This window comes from Saccopteryx leptura, chromosome 1 (genome assembly GCF_036850995.1).
Source record: "Saccopteryx leptura isolate mSacLep1 chromosome 1, mSacLep1_pri_phased_curated, whole genome shotgun sequence".
Lineage (NCBI taxonomy): Eukaryota > Metazoa > Chordata > Mammalia > Chiroptera > Emballonuridae > Saccopteryx > Saccopteryx leptura.
This window is the reverse complement of record NC_089503.1, coordinates 172,518,690-172,537,313: the sequence shown is the minus strand read 5'-3', so window position 1 is coordinate 172,537,313 and position 18,624 is coordinate 172,518,690. Positions and strand designations below refer to the sequence as shown.

The 18,624-nt window shown below is 45.3% G+C and overlaps 1 protein-coding gene across 4 annotated transcripts in view; it reads left to right on the top strand.

Annotated features, from left to right (window-relative positions):
• The window catches only part of SLC30A10 (solute carrier family 30 member 10), a 29,238-nt gene extending 13,681 nt beyond the window's left edge, over positions 1–15,557 (top strand). The window contains exons 1-4 of one of the 4 annotated variants that reach the window (XM_066380260.1): positions 1,835–2,698; positions 3,361–3,438; positions 8,005–8,244; positions 10,296–15,557. In XM_066380260.1, the coding sequence (XP_066236357.1) occupies positions 2,080–2,698; positions 3,361–3,438; positions 8,005–8,244; positions 10,296–10,795 (1,437 nt within the window). In that variant the 5' untranslated portion in view covers positions 1,835–2,079 and the 3' untranslated portion in view covers positions 10,796–15,557. Of the gene's footprint in view, positions 1–1,834; positions 2,699–3,128; positions 3,147–3,322; positions 3,439–8,004; positions 8,245–10,295 lie in introns of those variants that run through there. The other 3 variants (XM_066380277.1, XM_066380284.1, XM_066380269.1) reach the window with 3 other exon arrangements.
• Positions 15,558–18,624: the final 3,067 nt, after the last annotated feature.

Sequence of the window (18,624 nt, the reverse complement as noted above, 5' to 3'; positions counted from 1 at the left end):
CTCAGATGCTGAAACACAGTGCAGACAGGGCATTCAGTGTAGGCTTCTTCCTGGAGTGCAGTTTACATGAAAGGCCCTTGTGTACCTGAGTGGAAATGGCTGTTGGTGCTTTATTTTTTATTTTTTGTTTTATTTATTTATTTATTTAATTTGAGCCCACTTCACCACCAAGAGCCCTTCTTAGTAGGTGTCTTCTTGTCAGGGTTCACAATACTTTTGTTTGCTTAATGTCTGTCTAGAATGTAGGAGCCAGGAGGGCAGAGATATTTGTCTGTCTGGTTCACTACTGTAACCCCTGGACCAAGCTATTTACTCCTTTTCCATAGCAGTGAAAATTGGCTCAAACACTTACGGCTATCTCATACCAGTCCACACATCTTCAAAACTTTCATCTCCTTACTTCTTCTAAATCACTGATCATTTTAACACTGATTTTTAGAGATGCTTAAATGATCAGTTTCCTCAAGTTCTCTGCATTGGGATATTTTCCCCGAGGTGGGGAGAAGGGGTTGCTTATAGGTTTCCTGAGTGTGGAGGCTTGTCTGGTAGAAGGTGGAGCCCTCAGGTCAAGGATGGTTTGGCACAGAGAGTGTTAAAAGACAAGACTGTGCTTTCTCAGGCTAAGGCAGTGAGTGAATGGGACTAGAATCAGAATGTTCTGCTAATGAATTCTACGCTTTTTTCGAGTGAGACATTTTTGGCCATTTCCAAAGCAGAAAGCAATGTGTTTTTGCAGAAATGGTTAAAGTTCAGGGCTTGGGGAGAGTGGAGAGAGAATAGAAGTCACCAGACTTCGCCTTCAAATCCTCTTTGGAATGAGACAAGTTTATACAAAACCAAACCAATAAAGAAACCTGCAAGGGTTCCCCAACCCCACTCCCTAAACTGACCAAGAGCAAATACCCATCTCCAAAGGTCCCCTTCTTGGGCCTCTCTTGCTGTCCTGCAGATGATTTGCTTTTGGATAACTTTGACTTGGAACAGATCCTTTTGTCAACACGAAGGTTTATTTGGAATAAACCTTCATGGAGGTCAGTCAATCGACCTGAGTATCAGGTCATGCTGTGAGGGACACATAAGGTAGAGGGAGCAAAATATTCTCTCCAGGTGGAGAATGATACAAGTAGAACAGACTTGCCCTGGCTTCTTTGGTGGCCAAGGAACTTGTGCCTCCCACAAAGAATTTCATTTCTGAGTGCTGGGTAGCAGTACCATGCTTACAACAGAGTGATTGAGATTCTCGGTGCTGTCTGTAGTTCACCAGGCAAAGGAGTCCCTGGGAATAAAGGGGGAGTGAGGGGTTCAGAGATGACGCTGTGCCAAGAGGGGGTGACCAAAATGATAATGTGCCCTGTATGAAGGCTGGGAGTGAGCAGAGAGGATAAAATAGTTATACCACGGTTGGTCATGGAGTTGGAGCACTGAGTGAGGGGCCAGCTCAAACTTCACAAAGCTCAAAGCAGGCAGCGCACTGAAGAGCATGGCTGGCCAGGCTCGTGCATCCAGGCCTTACGGGTAATGGTAATAAGGAGTGTGTAATGCAAGCAGCATCTGGGCACGTAGGCGAGGGAGTCCACGTCCACCACAGCAATCACACCCACAACAGGCAAGGCCCTTATCACTAAGGGTCAACAGGGCTTCGATGATGGAAGGGACTGGAGAAGCGAGAGAGGGAGAGAGTCGTTGGGTGGATCCCACCTCGGCTTGAGGGTGGGGGCGGCCTGTGAGAAGTGACACCCAGACACGCCCCCTCTTTTCAGCGACACCCTGCTTTGCCCAGTTCTGTCCTAGAGGGACAGGCATTGGCTCGTGGCTGCCTGCCAAGAGAGGACAGGGAGGCGAGGGAGGGGAAGAGGCTACCATGGGAGGCGGTGTAAGGTCTCTGTAGATACGGCTGCCGCCCAGCCCACTCCCTTAGACTCTGGCCCTGTGGGGACTGACTGTACGGTCTGCCTCCGCGTTATAAAGAGCCCAGCGCAGGGCGGCGGGAGGCCGGGAGGCGGTTCCGGGCTCGGCGGAGTAGGGGGCGCCACCTGTCACGGAGGCTGGGCCGGGCGCTGCCGCACGCGCTGCAGGAACATGGGTCGCTACTCCGGCAAGACGTGTCGCCTGCTCTTCATGCTCGTGCTCACAGTTGTCTTCTTCGTGGCCGAGCTGGTGTCGGGCTACCTGGGCAACTCGATCGCGCTACTCTCCGACTCGTTCAACATGCTGTCGGACCTGATCTCGCTGTGCGTGGGGCTGAGCACAGGCTACATTGCACGCCGCACCCCCGGTGGCTTCCGCGCCACCTACGGCTACGGGCGCGCGGAGGTGGTGGGCGCGCTCAGCAACGCCGTCTTCCTCACTGCGCTCTGCTTCACGATCTTCGTGGAGGCCGTGCTGCGCCTGGCCCGGCCTGAGCGCATCGACGACCCCGAGCTGGTGCTTATCGTCGGCACCCTGGGGTTGGCGGTCAACGTGGTGGGGCTGCTCGTCTTCCAGGACTGCGCCACTTGGATCACCTGCTGTCCCCGCCGCCGCCGCCGTCGCAGCCGCCACCCGCAGCAGGTGGCTGAGGGCAGCCCGGGCAGCGCTTTTGGGGGACTGCAGGGTGGCACCCTCGCAGGCCCCGGCCTGGACACCGCTGTGACCCTGCACGTGGCCTCGCTGGGAAAGACCTCGGAGAAGGGGGCGACCGTGTTCGCTAATATAGCAGGTGCCTTTCGGTTGCATCCTCTGGGTCACTTTGCCCTTCCCTCTTCCTCCCTTGCGCGGTCCCCTCCTCCTCTTCTCACGCCCTCTTTTCCTTCCTCTCTGTTAAAAGAAAAATTCATTTCCTCTGCAGTCCCATTTTAGTCCTCTTTTGCTAACTCAACATATTCCCCACGATTTCTTTTTTCTCCTGGCGTGTACTGTATACCTTTCCCCTATTCTTTCTGTACAGGAATATATTGATTTCCTTGGAAATCAGTTATTATTGGGCAACAGATAGATAGTACTCTCTGCTCCTCCCCCTTCCTCAGATGCATTCTGCACTTTTTTTCTTCCTCTCCCTTTGCCACCCTCCTGTTCTCTTGGGAGTTTTGGGTTTGGAGGGTGTAGATGGGGTCCCACACTTGCCTCTTTTTGTTATAATTGTACAGAGGTGTGAATGAAGTCCAAAGGTGGATCATAAGGCTATGTCAAGGCCAGCATGGACTGTTCCTGGGTGTGTGTGTGTGTGTGTGTGTGTGTGTGTGTGTGTGTGTGTTTACAGGTGTGTTGGGAGGTGCTGATAAGCTAGGAGGAATTTCAAATAACAAACCTTTTTTTTGAGTCTGTTGGTTCTTTTTGTTTGTAGAACTTATACACAACACAAGGTTTCTTCTTTGAATGCAGGTGGTTCCCTGAACACCCAAAATGAACCAGAAGAGACGATGAGAAAGGAGAAGAAGTCGGAAGCCCTGAATATCAGAGGTAGGATTCCCCGGGGGTGGACGAAAGTCCTTCTCAGTGATACATATTGCATGGTACTGTACTCTTCGCTTTCTGTTTGCCTTTGAATCAGATGTGTTAGAAAGTAGGCAGGTAACGTGCAGAGACTATGACCCGGTCTCTTGTTACATCGCCACGTTGATTCCGAGGGAGACACTCACTGCTAATGATTGACCTTTGCTCCATTTAGAACCTTGCTAATGCTGCCTGCTCCAGAGCTTCACAGATCAGGGGCATGTTCTCACTGCAGTTGATTTTGCCCACCCATGGCTATTGCTAACAAAAAATGCAACCTATTTTAATTAAATGTCATTTTGGTAAAGAGTGGGAAGTGAGTAGGTGGGCAGATATCCAAGGTGGCATTGATGAATGACCCTCATCACTGCAGTTATTGCTGCCAAAAATCTGCTTCCGTGATGGGTCTGTTGGCTCACTTGAGTCATCACTTCCGGATCCAAAGTGGAGGTTCTGGAGAGGCACGTGGAAGACACATCCCTAGCATTCCTCCTACCAAGTGCTCAAGGTCACAGCCCTGGGCAAAGGCCAGCCCAGGGAGTTCAGAGGTGCATTTCTCACTGGGCACCAACATTGTACCCAACATCTCACCTATCCAACATTTCAGGCACAGATTTTGCTTTGCTTTGGGTCAATCCCCAACCTTATTTATTTAGAGGATTTCAATGAAGAGTATGCTATCCTTTACTTTCAAATGGTTTGGGAAATACTGTAGTGGGCTTAGATAGAAATAATATGAAGAAAAACTAATAATCCAAGCAACATCTTTATTTTTGAGATCCCCACATCTGTTTTACGAAGTGATACCTGGGATGAATCTATAGGGAAAATTAGAAAATAACAACAATGCACAAGCTCTTAAAAACTCTAAATGAATTAATTTTAGAAATTTAATCCCAAAAGAAGAATTTCTTATTTTAATATTTAATTGTTTAGCTTTTATTTTATTAAGTATGGGAGTTATGAAATTAACTAAGGGAAAGTTCTGAGAGAACTATATAGACATTTCTGAATAACGAATTAATACCATGAAGCTACGTAGTCTTGATCCCACAGAAACAGCCAGTGATGATGAAAGCATAAGCTTATTCAGTAGTTTTGGGGTTTGAAATGATATATGACTCGGTGACATTGTCTTTATTCTGTGACATGGGCTGATCTGCTTTTCTCAGGAGTTGTGAAAGTTTTCTCTAAGATCTTTGGTCCCTCACCCATTGTTTTCTATTATTCTTTAATTTAAAATTTTTTATTATTTATTTATTTATTTTTATTTTTTTCATTTTTCTGAAGCTGGAAACAGGGAGAGACAGTCAGACAGACTCCCGCATGCGCCCGACCGGGATCCACCCTGCACGCCTACCATGGGGCGACGCTCTGCCCACCAGGGGCGATGCTCTGCCCATCCTGGGCGTCGCCATGTTGCGACCGGAGCCACTCTAGCGCCTGAGGCAGAGGCCACAGAGCCATCCCCAGCGCCCGGGCCATCTTTGCTCCAATGGAGCCTTGGCTGCGGGAGGGGAAGAGAGAGACAGAGAGGAAAGCATGGCAGAGGGGTGGAGAAGCAAATGGGCGCTTCTCCTGTGTGCCCTGGCCGGGAATCGAACCTGGGTCCTCCGCACGCTAGGCCGACGCTCTACCGCTGAGCCAACCGGCCAGGGCAAAATTTTTTATTTTTTGAGTACAGTTAACATTCAATATTATTTTGTATTAGTTTCAGGTATACAGTGTAGTGGTTAGACAGTCATATACTTTATAAGAACAGAGGAATTTCTAAAGAGCTTGGTGGTGAATCTTTTTGAAAAGAGAATCTGTAATAAAAAAATCACTATCCTTTCATTTATCTTTCTTTTTGTAGGTTTAGTTTAAAAAACATAAACTGTAGGTTTTTCAGATTGAGGTCACCATGTCACTTTAACTTTAAAAGCATTTTCTGTTCATTAGTCATTCATTTTTTTTTTAAATTAGGCATTCTTATCTTATGTTACAGAGAAAGAGAACATGTAAGTGGAAAGAAGCAAAGAAGAATTGAGAGCAGGCACTAATAGATAGCATGACCTAGTTTTGGGGAAGCATAATGAAAGGGAAACTTGTGTCATCTTACTAATTTCCAGTCCAAAACGTTGGTGCTCCTGGGTAGAAAAAAATGTCGGGTAAAGTGCCTGGCTGTACCTGACTGAGCCCTGGGGTCCACAAAAGTGACGAATACAGTGGCTAGAAGACTGGGTCTTGGGCTCCAACTGCCTGAGTTTGGGTCCTGGCTCTGCCACTCAAGACTATGTAACTTTGGACGTGTTATGGGATCTCCTCTCTAAGCCTCTGATTGCCTCATCTTTAAAATGGGGATAATAATAGTGTACCTCTCCTCCCTGGGGTGATGTGAGAGAATGCATGTAAAGGGCCCAGGCTCCTGGGAGGAAAACTAGCTCAGATATTTATGGAGAACTTCCTCGGATCCAGGCCCCATTCATGAATGAGTCTGCATGCACCGCAATCTTACCAGGTAGATCCTGTTGTCATTCAGGTAGGGAGTAGAATTGCTTGGCTCAAATCTGAGTGGCTTCAGTAAGGGTGAGCTCAGTGCTCATGTTTTGCAACAGAAAGTCAGAAAGACAACAGAGCCCCTTGCATTTCACTGTAATTATAAATAGGTGAAGATCGATCCTGACACCATTTGAAAGAAAATCACCTTGGACGAGATGTTTCATTCTGATTCTTGTTTTTCTTTCTGATAAGAAAGATCTCTCCTTCCCTAACCACTTGTCAATGCCCAGAGCTAATGAACTGGGTTTCCAGTTATACATTGAATTCAACAGTGCAGATGGCTTTTGCAAGTGCTGGGGCACGCATCAAATTTCCACTGATATCCAATTGCCAATTCCTGATATGTGCCAGTTTTTGTTTGTTTGTTTTTGTTTTTGAGTTTTGTTTTTATCTAGAGACAGCAAGTAAGGGTCAAGCGTGTAGGGTGTTCTGTCTTTGGAAACTACCTTGTGAGCATTCTGACTAATCAGGCGATTGAGTTGTCTACTACGCCGAGCTCTTTGTCTCTCAGATAATGCTGTCCGAGTTATCTTTCTGAATCACAGGTGTGACCACAGAGCCTGCTTAGAAACCTTTCCTGTCTCCAACATAAGGTCCCAACACTGCTGACCTTCCAGGGCTTGTGTTCTGGTGCCAGCACTCCTTTGTCGATATTTCTGTCCTCCCCTGTACCTCTTCACTGCCTCACCTCCCCCTTACCCCTGCACCACCTTCCCCGTCCCCCACCACGTAAGGGACACATGGGGAGAAGTTCTTAGGCAGAGCTGGTTTGTCTGTCTCTGCCTTTTAGTAGCTAAGTGACCTTGGGCATGTCACTTAACCTCTCTGGACTTCAGTTTTCTAATCTGTGAATTGGAGATAATACATCACTGTGTGGTTGTGGGAGTTACCTGAGGACCCACTCAACAAACAACAGTCCCCATCAGTTCTGCACCCTGACTTCTCAGTGGGCTTTTAGAGGTGGTTCTCAGACTTTCAGATCGAACCTCAGAGCTCCAAGGCGGATGTTGTGATCATCCCCACTTCACAGACGCGGGGCTCGTTGCTCAGAGAGGGTGACTTGTGCGCAGTCCATAGCTCATGAGGACTTTAAATTTAGCACCCCATTTCCCATGTACTTAATGGAATCAGGTAAAGGGAAGACAAAGAATAAAGGCTGTATCTTAATTGCTTCTCCTTTTAAAAATGTTTTAAGACAACTGAAAGTCTAGTCTGAAAGAAAAGACATCATTTGCACAGCCTCTGTTTACCGGCTTGGGGTCCTCTGATGGGTGGCGGGTGGCAGCGATGTGACACATGAGCTGGCTTAGTCCCTCTTCCCACAGGTGTCCGCAACTCAGAATTGTTCCAAGCCAGTCCTCTTCCCAGTTCTCAGGGGCCTGGGTTGGTGGCCTGGAGTTCTGTTTTCTGCAAAATGGTTGCTATTTTTTTTTTTGTTGTTGTATTTTTCTGAAGCTGGAAATGGGGAGAGACAGTCAGACAGATTCCCGCATGCGCCCGACCGGGATCCGCCCGACCGGGATCCACCCGGCACGCCCACCAGGGGTGACGCTCTGCCCACCAAGGGGCGATGCTCTGCCCCTCCGGGGCTTCGCTCTACCACGACCAGAGCCACTCTGGCGCCTGGGGCAGAGGCCAAGGAGCCATCCCCAGCGCCCAGGCCATCTTTGCTCCAATGGAGCCTTGGCTGCGGGAGGAGAAGAGAGAGACAGAGAGGAAGGGGGGGGGGTGGAGAAGCAAATGGGCGCTTCTCCTATGTGCCCTGGCCGGGAATTGAACCCGGGTCCCCCGCACGCCAGGCCGACGCTCTACCGCTGAACCAACCGGCCAGGGCCTGCTATTTTTTTAAAGATTTGAATTCGTTCCATTGTTCAAACCCAAAAGAAGATGAATAGCAACAGGTCTTTACAGACTTGGGACCCCGAGTCACCAAGTGCCATGTGGCCCCACATTGGGATCTGTGCATTAGCGGTCTTGCTTTCTTCCTGGCAGGTGTCCTTTTGCACGTGATGGGAGATGCCTTGGGCTCGGTGGTGGTGGTGATCACGGCCATCATATTCTATGTGCTGCCCCTGGAACCAGAGGACCAGTGTAACTGGCAGTGCTACATTGACCCCAGCCTGACCGTCATCATGGTCATCATCATCCTGTCGTCTGCCTTCCCTCTCATCAAGGAGACTGCCGTCATTCTATTGCAGATGGTCCCCAAGGAGGTCAACATGGAAGAGCTGAGTAAGTCAGATGAGTCTGATCTAGGACCACGGTTCACTTCCTGCTGCTCAGGCCAAAGGGCCAACCCTCATTCAGGGCAGTGTTTGCTCTGTGAGTCCTGAAATACTTCACATTGGCAGGCAATGGGGACACCGTTGTGTGTTTTGTAGCTTCATAGGGTGAGTCACAGCTCCAAAACCAAAGGTCCTTCTGTGACCCATGGTTCTGTGACTCAACCTCACAGTTTTAAGAATGTAGTGCCAGGCAACGTCTGTTCCTGGGCTCTCTACCTTCATGGCAAGGATATGTTTTCACTCAAATAAGACCACTCTGCCAAGAACTTGGTTCTTATTCTCCTCCCTCTGAAACCATCAGTCTCTTGTATTTTAGATTTTGCTTGTAGTTCATTGGTTTTTGCCAGCCACACGAGTCACCAGGCTCTCAAAGCCCTGTAAAAGGGCGGTGTTTAATATTCAGCTCCTTCACGACCTCATTCCTTAATGAAATCTGATTTACTTATTTATTTATTTTTTGCTTGGCTCAAACAGAAAGTCAGACTCTCACTTGAGTGATGTGCACCTGAGGGTAAAAAACTTACCAACTTTGTGCAACTCCTGAGTGGGAACGGTCCCGATTGAGTGAGGAACTGAATGTGCACCTTTATTCCCCGTGCTTCTAAGTGGAGAGTCTGTTTCTGCAGAAAAACGTTTCATGCAGTTTTTGGGAACATCTCCTGGATGTTCTTTTTATTTGTTTTTTCTTTTGGCCTCTTCTTTGGCAGCATTGGTTAGATCCGTGTCTCTGGGAGGCAATTATGCGTGGATGTCTCTGGCTGCTTCCACGGACAGAGTTGAAATAATCAGCCTCCATTTCCTGTACCTACTCTTTGTACTGTGGGCAGAGTGGGAGGAGATATAGAGGAGCAGATATCTACCTATCTGTCTATCTGTCCATCTATCTATCTATCTATCTATCTACCTACTCATCTATCTATCTATACTTAAACACAGATATTTAAAAAAATAGTAATCACAACAGCAACTTTTATGACGCTTATTATATGCTAAGTATTCTAAGTGCTTTCCTTAAATGAATTCATTTCAATCCTTAAAATAATCCTGTGACGTACTATTTTTATCATTCCTCCTTTGTGGACAAAGAAATTGAGGCACAGAGGACCTAGGTAAATTGACCAAGGTCATGCAGGTGGTAAATGACTACCTGGGACCTAGTCTCTAGTCAGCTGCCGGCTCTCTGCCCATAATCACTGGTGAATACTGTCTCTCTCTCTGCTGATTTAAGACAGTATGGAAAAAAACACACAAAAACCAGAAGAACCTAAATAAGAAAAAGAGAAATCTCTTGTAACTTGACCACCTGGAAATGACCACTCATAATATTTTTGTATCAATCATTCAATAAAACAAGCCTTTATCTGCCTTAAAAAATATATTTGGTGTATACTCACTAATGTTCTTCTTTAAAAAGAAAAGGAAAAAAGATCATGCCTTATGTATAGTTTAGCTATTTCCTTTTTTGTTGTATCCTTAAATACACAACTTCATTTTTCATGCCTGTATCATATTCTGTTATAGAATTGATTCACCTATTTCCTCATATTCCTATTTTTTTCCCATTTTTACAAACAGCATTGCCCAAACAAACCATTCTTGTACATAAATACTTGGTGATTCCCTTTTAGGTTCAATTGCTAGTGTTAGAATTGCTGGTAAAGATTTTAGGTCCATACCCCCAATTACCCCCTTTAGTGAAAGCATCCTACTCTATAGCCCCACTGGCTGCCCATTGGAGTGCCCAGTCCTATGTAAACTCAGCAACCCTGGGCACTTGCTGTTGTAAACTTATTTTCCTGAACTGCATTTTATGGGTTAACACTGTTTGGTAGAGGACTTCAGAGACGAGAAAGAAGATGGTGGGGAAATGTGTTTGTACAGGCAAGGCTATCTTTCTTCCCGTTATTCTTCGTAAATACATGATTTTGGTGACAATGCTTAAAGGGACCTTCACTTCAAGCTCTCACCTGGGCTGTCGTTTGCTCTTCCCTCTTCTAGTGAGTAAGCTCTCCACCGTGCCAGGCATCAGCAGTGTCCATGAAGTGCATGTTTGGGAACTGATCAGTGGAAAGATCATTGCCACCCTGCACATCAAGTATCAGAAGGACAGGGGATATCAGGACGCCAGTATGAAAATTCGGGAGATCTTCCACAAGGCGGGAATCCACAATGTGACCATCCAGTTTGAGAGCGTGGACTTGCAGGAGGCCCCCGAGCAGAAGGACACACTGTCACTCTGCAGCTCACCTTGCATCTCCAAGGGCTGTGCCAAGCATCTGTGCTGTCCCCCCCGGGCACTGCCCCTGGCCCACGTCAATGGCTGTGCTGAGCACAACGGCTCTCCCCCTCTAGATATATACCAAAGCGAAGGGCTTGACAGACGAGAAATCACAGACATGGCTATTGAAGTCTCTTTGGATGGCTGTGCGAGTGGCCACAGACAAGCTTTTTCCAAAACTCAGGAGGACCAATGTTATGTCAACAGCACACATTTTTAATCTGGTACCCACATCAGCAGACTGGCTAGAGGAGGCCCTCTGGAACCACCGGCTTGGCTTGTGGAAAAGAGCTTTGTGGGTTGTAGGCACTGATCAAACTCACACAGAACACTCTCTGTGGTCAGTAAGGGGTCAGCTCTTTGGGAGGTTAACTGACTGTGTCTGTTAATTTTTATGTGACTGATATGACAACCCTTTATAAGATCCTGGACGTCTCATGCTGCTCTTCAACACTTTCAGTTTGCTCATTTATTTTCCGAAGCAAATTGGACTCATGTGCTCGTGTGTGTGTGTGTGTGTGTGTGCGTGTGTGTGTGTGTGTGTGTGTGTGCATATATATATATATATATATATATATCAGGGACCTTGAAGGCTGGGACTCAGTGACTATGAACATGAGACTCAAAGTAGTTTTTGTTTTACACTGATTAGGACTTCTAGCTGACTCTCAGGTGAGCTCATTGCCAAGTGCATCACAGAATATTCCTCCCCACCCCAACCCCTTCCACTGGAAGATATAAAAGAGGAAAAATAGTCTTGTCACTGCACCAATTTTTTCCTTGACTCCTTTTTGATTAAATATCAAATGGACACATTGAGATAGAAAATAATTTCAGAACATTAGAGGAAGTAGAGGTTTTCTGGGGGGTGGGGGTGGTAAGTGCAGGAAGAGGGCAGGAAGAAAATGCTTTTTGACTGTGTCGTTCTGTGAAGTGGAAAGAAAATGAATGTTGACTTGCTACTGTGCACTGGGTGTTTTGAATGTTTAAATACATGAACTATTTTTTCTTTTTAACTCAGAAGTATAGGGACAGTCCTACTTCCTTAAGTACGACACAAGTACTGTCTTTTAGAGTCAGTCCTTTGGTACTATTTTCCTTTATGGCTTCATAATGACTTCCTCATCCGCCCAATTTCCTTTGAGTCTGTTTTAAGTGATCACATTAATCTATATAGCATTTACCAGGAGAAAAATGAACATTTCTGGGATAGAAGAATATATGACATTGAATACCCATAACTGTCCCCAAACTAAGCTAGATTGATTTTCCTTTAATGATGCATATTTTAAAAGTACTTATGACAGTTGCCAACTAGTAACCTGATGGGAAAGTGTATGCCCAAGGGAGAAACAAGAAAGAAATTCATCGCTGGCTTTAATCTGTTTTGAGGAGTTGATGCTCTTATGTCTCTGACCAATGTTACCAAGTTCAAATACATTCATTAGAATCTAATTTGGATCTATAACCTTAACTGGCCTATCTTAGTATTGGGGAAGATCTGTCGTGTATTTAATAGTTTAGGCAACAATGTTGTAACCAGAACAGTCTCATCATAGGCATGAGAAAATAGGAGGTACCTCACAAGAGAACTATAATCTTCTTTGATGGGTTGCAAGTGGACCAAAAAAGAATCCCCTCTGGGGCCCTAAGCATCAAGTCTGGCACAGGATTTGTCAGAACCAATGCCATTTTAAAAAAATATGTCTTAGTCTTAAATTCTAAGGCTTAACAGTTGTCCTCAGTGGAATAAGATTTCTCTTATTTCCTTGAAAATCTATCACTTGAGCTTAAATTGGCCATGAATTAGGCAAATAGAAAAATAACTAGATATGTTTTATCCCTAGGAGTGTATTGGACTTGGCTATATATATGCTTTATCGCTAAAATGGGGAAATACACAGCAGCGTTTTATTTTTAATATTAAAAGTGTGGCATGTGCTCATGTAAAACAGGATTCTCTATGAAGCTCACCACAGTGACGTGTGGACCCAGTTCTCCCCGATAAATGCTGCCTAAAATGATTTCTGAAGCCAAAGAAGAAATTTGTCTCTGACTTCCAAATTTGAAGGTCTAATTTCATTCCTGCTTTTTTGAAAAGGGAAAAAATGCTACTTTGATCTTTTTTGTGCAGCTGATTGTAGGAATGCCTATTTGTTTGCATCCAAAGAATGCCCTTTAATGATTCCCTAAAGTATATTTTTTCTTGAAAGGAGAAGGCACTGAATGCCAATATAACTCAGTCTAACCTCAGAAAGTACCTTGATGAGCACTTAGGTACATGCCACATTATGGAGTAGACCCAGTGGGAAGTAATGCCACTTTAAGACATTTGATGTGCATGAGTTTACTAATGTCCACAGAGGCTGAGCACCTGCAATGTTGTTGTATAGGGTTGGGGCTTTACTTACCATCTCAGGCCCTGTGATGCCTGCCGTGGGGTATTTTACTTGGGTTTCCTTAGCCCTTCGGTTATCCTGTACTTTAATTCTTCCCTGGAAACTTGAAGGTGTTCTCTCTCCCTTCGAAGCAGCCCTGCTTAGTGGTGGTAGCCACTGATAAACAGTGGATCTAAAACAACACTGTTTTTCTATGAGATGGAAATAAAAAAAAACCCGTCACCCAGTTTAGTGTTCCCGTGTGCTTAGGTTAATTCCAGAAAATTCTCTCTCTTCTCTCTCTCTTTTATTTTTAGAACTGAAAATAATTTTTAAAATGACTAGGGCCTCGTCTGTGTGGTGGGTCACAGACCTGTCATCATGCAGGCTACCTTGGAGGGCACAGGGGTGACACTTAGCATTGCTCTTCTGTCCTGTGAGTTCTCCAGAAAGAGTCCTTCCCACGGTATTTCAACATAACTGCAGGAAGTACTATACCTGTTTTTCTTTTCTAACTTTCAATTTGTTTTTGAAAATAAAGGTTAATTTATTTTCATGGTAATTGGCCATTATGGATATGCATAGGACTACCAGGCTCTATTGTTGATGGGAAAAATTTATTAGCCTGCTCATGTTTTGATAAAATAGGGAATGATTGTTTGAAGAGGAATTAAAACTATTCTCCATATTTAATTACTTTTTTTTTTTGCCACCAGCTAACCTAACTCTTGTGGGGGTAAATCAGGAACTTCAGTCGGGATGAATGCTTTGAACATCAAAGAATTGACTGGGTAGAGTTTGGATGATCCGAAAGCAGTTGTTTGCTGAGCTGCTAAGAGCTTTCCCCATCTACTTATTACTAAACTGAGTGGTCCCTTGTTGTGGGGGGCTATCTTGTGAATGGTAGTATTTTAGCAGAACCCTTGGCCTCTACATACGAGATGCCAGTAGCAGCCCCCCAAATTGTGACAACCAAAACTGTCTCTAGACATTGCAACATGTCCCTTGGGGGGTGGTGGAATATAACCACTGACTTAACCTAAGGGGACTTGAGGGACATTGTTGACAAAAACCCTGCCCTCTTTATTTTTGCCAATAATCCTTTTACTGTAATCAATTTTGCAGGATTCACTCTTTTCAAAAAGATTTTTAAACATGAGATCTAACTATTTATAAAAATTATAATCATGTCACCTCTACATAAGAACTTCAGATATTTAAAGAAAAATATAATTGGTTAAAAAAAAGCCCTTACATATTTGATTATATATAGATCAGTCATTATAACACGGAGTGAAATGAAGAAAAATGCATTTGCTCTCACTAGTCTATGATGATTTGTTCAACTCATGAATAGTCTTAATGTGATGAACCTATTACAAAGTGGGACTGGACTGCCTGATCTCTGGTGCCGCAGTGGATTAAGTGTCGACTTGGGAACACTGAGGTCGCCAGTTCAAAACCCTGCACTTGTCCGGTCAAGGCACGTATGGGAGTTGATGCTTCCTGCTCCTCCCCCCTTTCTCTCTCTCTCTCTCTTTCTCTCTCACTCTCTCTCTCCTCTCTAAATGAATAAATAAAAAATTCAAAGTGGGACTGGACTATATCAGACCAATTGATTCTTGGGGTTAAGGTGCCTAGTTCTCCACCAGTTTTAATCTCAGTGATGTTTCTTGTTATTGGTCCCTGACAAGCAGCTCATGTTAGTGCTAGTGACAAGTTCCAATATCAAGTTCAGATGTTAATGGAAAGTCTTTATCGTTTATAGCTACCTTAACCTTTGCCAAATCATTATCCATTTTCCCCCTAATGGAACAAAATGCATTTCCTGCTTTGAAATTATCCTGCTTTAATACATGTCTCCACACTTTTGCAATCGAAGGCTGCAAAAAAAGGACTGGTTTGGAAAAACATAAGGAAACGTGACCTGATTTGTGTTTTGAACTTAGATTGTGTAATGACTGCTGAATGATTGCCTATCCCATAGCTGTCATGTACCCGATAAATTGTCACCTATTTGTGCTTCTGAGTGTATTTGCACATGGGTAGCCCAGGAATGAAGAAAGAAGTTATTGATTCAGGAAATTAGTTGCTCAAGTGGAACTTGCCCTGTACTGTAATCTAAATGTTCTTATGAATTGGGCGTTTACATAATGCAGATGTGTCATTGTCTAAAGCTTCTCTTTTCAGGTGTTTTATTCAGGACCTTTCTGTTTCCACGGAACTTTCTTGAATGTTGCTAGAAGGATCAACTGTCTCCTCTTGATCCGGAGCCAGGCCATAGACTCAGAACCTGCTTGGCATTCTAATGGGCATAATTCAGCAAGGATGATAATTTCCAAGGGAGAGCAACCCCCTTCCTGGAGGTCTGAAGTTATGTTACAGTATTTGTGGAGTTTTGTTGCTTAAAGTCTTCCTTCTGTTCTCACTGGTGATTTTTGCCAAAATGTAATTGTCACATTTGGGGGAATTACTGAAACTCTAAGGTCTACAGTTTAAATAACTCAGTGCTAGTTGTATGCAAAACCCCCAGGAATGTATGCATATATGCGTACCTTTAACAGTGAAACATGTTCGATGGTGCTGTAAATAAAAAATTTAAAAGGAAACGCACATTTGAGATGTTTGTGGAAATTCAACAGGTAATTCAGTCACTGAAGTTATTTTGTCTCTGTCACTTACTCTAGTCAATTTATTGCTCAGTCACTCTTCAGATTAGTTTTAATAATTTGAGGCTCACTCTGTCTCCATTTTGCTGTTTTTCCCCCCACATCTTCCTGTCACTCTCTACCACCTGCAGTCACAGGCCCATCTTGGCAGAAATGTCACCACTTGGCCCAGGTGCCATATTTTCTGTCTCCTAGTCTCACCTGGTTTTCTAGTGGGGTCTGTTTGGCCCTGGTTTGCGTAAGAGGGGAGCTCCCGGGATTCAGGGAATGATGAAGAGGCTAGGCTTCTTTGCAGAGATGCCCATGGATTTGGGGATTTCTTTGATCAGCTGAATGTCATCTTTATGAATATTGAATAAGGGGAGCTGCCTTCCAGTTCTTTTGATTGCTTTTAGTTTATCAATCAGGTGTACTTACTATAAGCTGCATGCAAGATGTTCTTGCCTCTAAGGAGTTGATTGTCAACATGTCAAGCTAAGTCAGGCAGCCCAACTGTGTGGAAGTTCAAGGAGAGACACCCACAGCCAGGGACAGTCAGGTAGAGGGGGATCTTGTTCAGGATGGTTCTGGTGCTCAGAGGTGCACGTTCTAAATCCTGGGCAGCACCTCCTGAAGGAGAAGTCTATAGGCTGTTTCATGACAGTCAGCTTCCTTCAGCATCTGCAGTATGGAGCAGAGGACTGAGCCCTGGGCTCAGAGTCAGGACCTCTGATTATTTCATCTAAAAGACAACCCTGCCTGTCTCCGGGTCTCCTACCCTGCCTACTGTTTCTCATTAGCGCTATCACACTGTTACATTCCCTTCAACACATATTTGCTTATTTCTTGTTTCCCCACTAGAGTATACTTTGTCCAGTCTACCACTGTGTTCATCAATCCCCTACCACAGTGTTTGGAATAATGCCACAGGACCTAGAACATAGTAGTAGCTCAGTAAATATTTATTGAATGAATGAATAAATAAGTGAATAAAAGTGTTCAACACTTAACATTACCCATTACAGGCTTTGGGACAAATCATTTAATTTCCTTGTGCTATACTTTTCTTATCTGCAAATGGGGCTGGTGAGGGAAGCCAGTGGTTGTTGTAGGAATCCCAGGACATAAAACATATGAGAGTAGAGGTAAATGTCAATGGACTTTAGGCCCTGGCCGGCTGGCTCAGTGGTAAGAGTGGTTTAGTGCTCCTAGCACCTGTCACCTATCTCTCTCTTCCCCTCCCTTAGCCAAGGCTCCAGCGGAGCAAAGTTGGCCTGGTGCTGAGGATGGCTCCATGGCCTCCACCTCAGGCTCTAGAATGGCTCTGGTTGCAATGGAGCAACACCCCAGATGGGCATAGCATCGCCTCCTAGTGGACTTGTCAGGTGGATTCTGGTTGGGCACATGCAGGAGTCTGTCTCTCTGCCTCCTTGCTTCTCACTTCAGAATTAAAAAAAAAATGTCAGTGGACTTTATTATCATACCAGCTCAGTCTAGAATTCACATTCTCCCTGTCCTTATCCAGCCTTCTCTCACCTCTGTAATTCCATTTTGTCCATTAACACCATTTGAAGCTACACAACATGAAACAGCGGTGCAATTGATGCGGCAGAAAGTGAAGAAGAAAGAACGGGCAGTCCAGGGTGGCCTCACAGAGCACTCACTCAGCACTGAAACTGGTCTTGGACAGCTTAGTGGGTGGAGGAAGAGGGGAAGAACAATTGGATTTGAGGGCTTAGACTCCGTCCTTGGTGCAGTGGGCCCTAAAGCTTTCGTAGGAGGGAGGTGTGGGTTGCACACTAGGGGAACGCCAGGAATAGAATATTTCTGGGCGCCAACTCTACTCAGATTTCTTCCCCACCATGCTCCATGTCACCCTGTGGTTCAGTGCTCCCAGCACCTGTCACCTCACCTCCTGTCCTGTCTGGGATCCTGAGCTCCACCACCTGAAGCTAAGGACTCCATGTGCACTGTCCTCAAGGCATCCGCAGACAATCCAGATTCACTGGGAGTTAATCCCAGTTCTAAAACCAGCTTTCTGCGATGCTTTTCTATTGGCTGAAAGGAGCATCCGCCCCCCTGCCTCCCCCATGCTGATCCCCCCAAACCAGCTTGAGCCTGGCTGCCATTCTTAATGCTGCCTTTACTCTCATCTGAGGACTAACTCAGTCATTATGCTCAGCTGATGGTCCCTTCAAAGGACTCTGGATGTCAGCCCCTCCTTTTGTATTCCTGTCCCCGTGTCTCATGTCTTGGGTTCAGCTTGATCACCTCCCACCTGCCTCCTGGCCACCTTCAAACCTCTTGTCAACCTTCTTGCTTCTCTCTGCTCCAGGTGACAGACAAACCCCCAGCCTGCCACTGAAACGCCGCCTGGCAGCCCACAAGCTTATCTTCTTCAGCAGACAAGAACACAAAGATGCCTACAGAAGTTAGGACACCAGCGAATGTGAGGATGGTTCCCGTGTGAACGAGTAGGCTGAGCGTTGCCTGGGTTGGAGAAGGAATATTATACAGTAGCCTGCTTCTTTTTTGCTAAAAAGGAATTTTCAGCTTTTTGAGTTTTGAATAACATTCACCAAGTTATTTTCTTTCTGGTCTTTCTCTCTCTTTTTAAAAATTCTTCCCTTTTCTTTGTTGGCATGTCCCTTTGCCCATGGAGGACAGATTGCTACCCTCCCAGGCCTGGCGTCCTGATTTAGGAGCGCGCTCTGAAACTGATGTGGCCTGCTCCCGGAAGGGAAGCAGAGCCCAGATCTCAGTCATCTCTTTGTGGGCAAAAAGGATGGCAGCCTGTCCTTCGTCTCATATTTTCACCACGTGGCCACACTCATGTTTAATCTTTTTAAAAAATAATTTTTAGGCACAGAGACGCAAGATATAAATTTGCACAGGATTTATTGCCGCAGGGCTGGTGACATCTTGTCTACATTGTCTCAGGGAAGGAGGGATGGGGGAGGAGAAAATTCTCAAGTGGCCTGTGCCCATACTGGCTGGCAGTGGTGATGATAATCAGGGTCCCC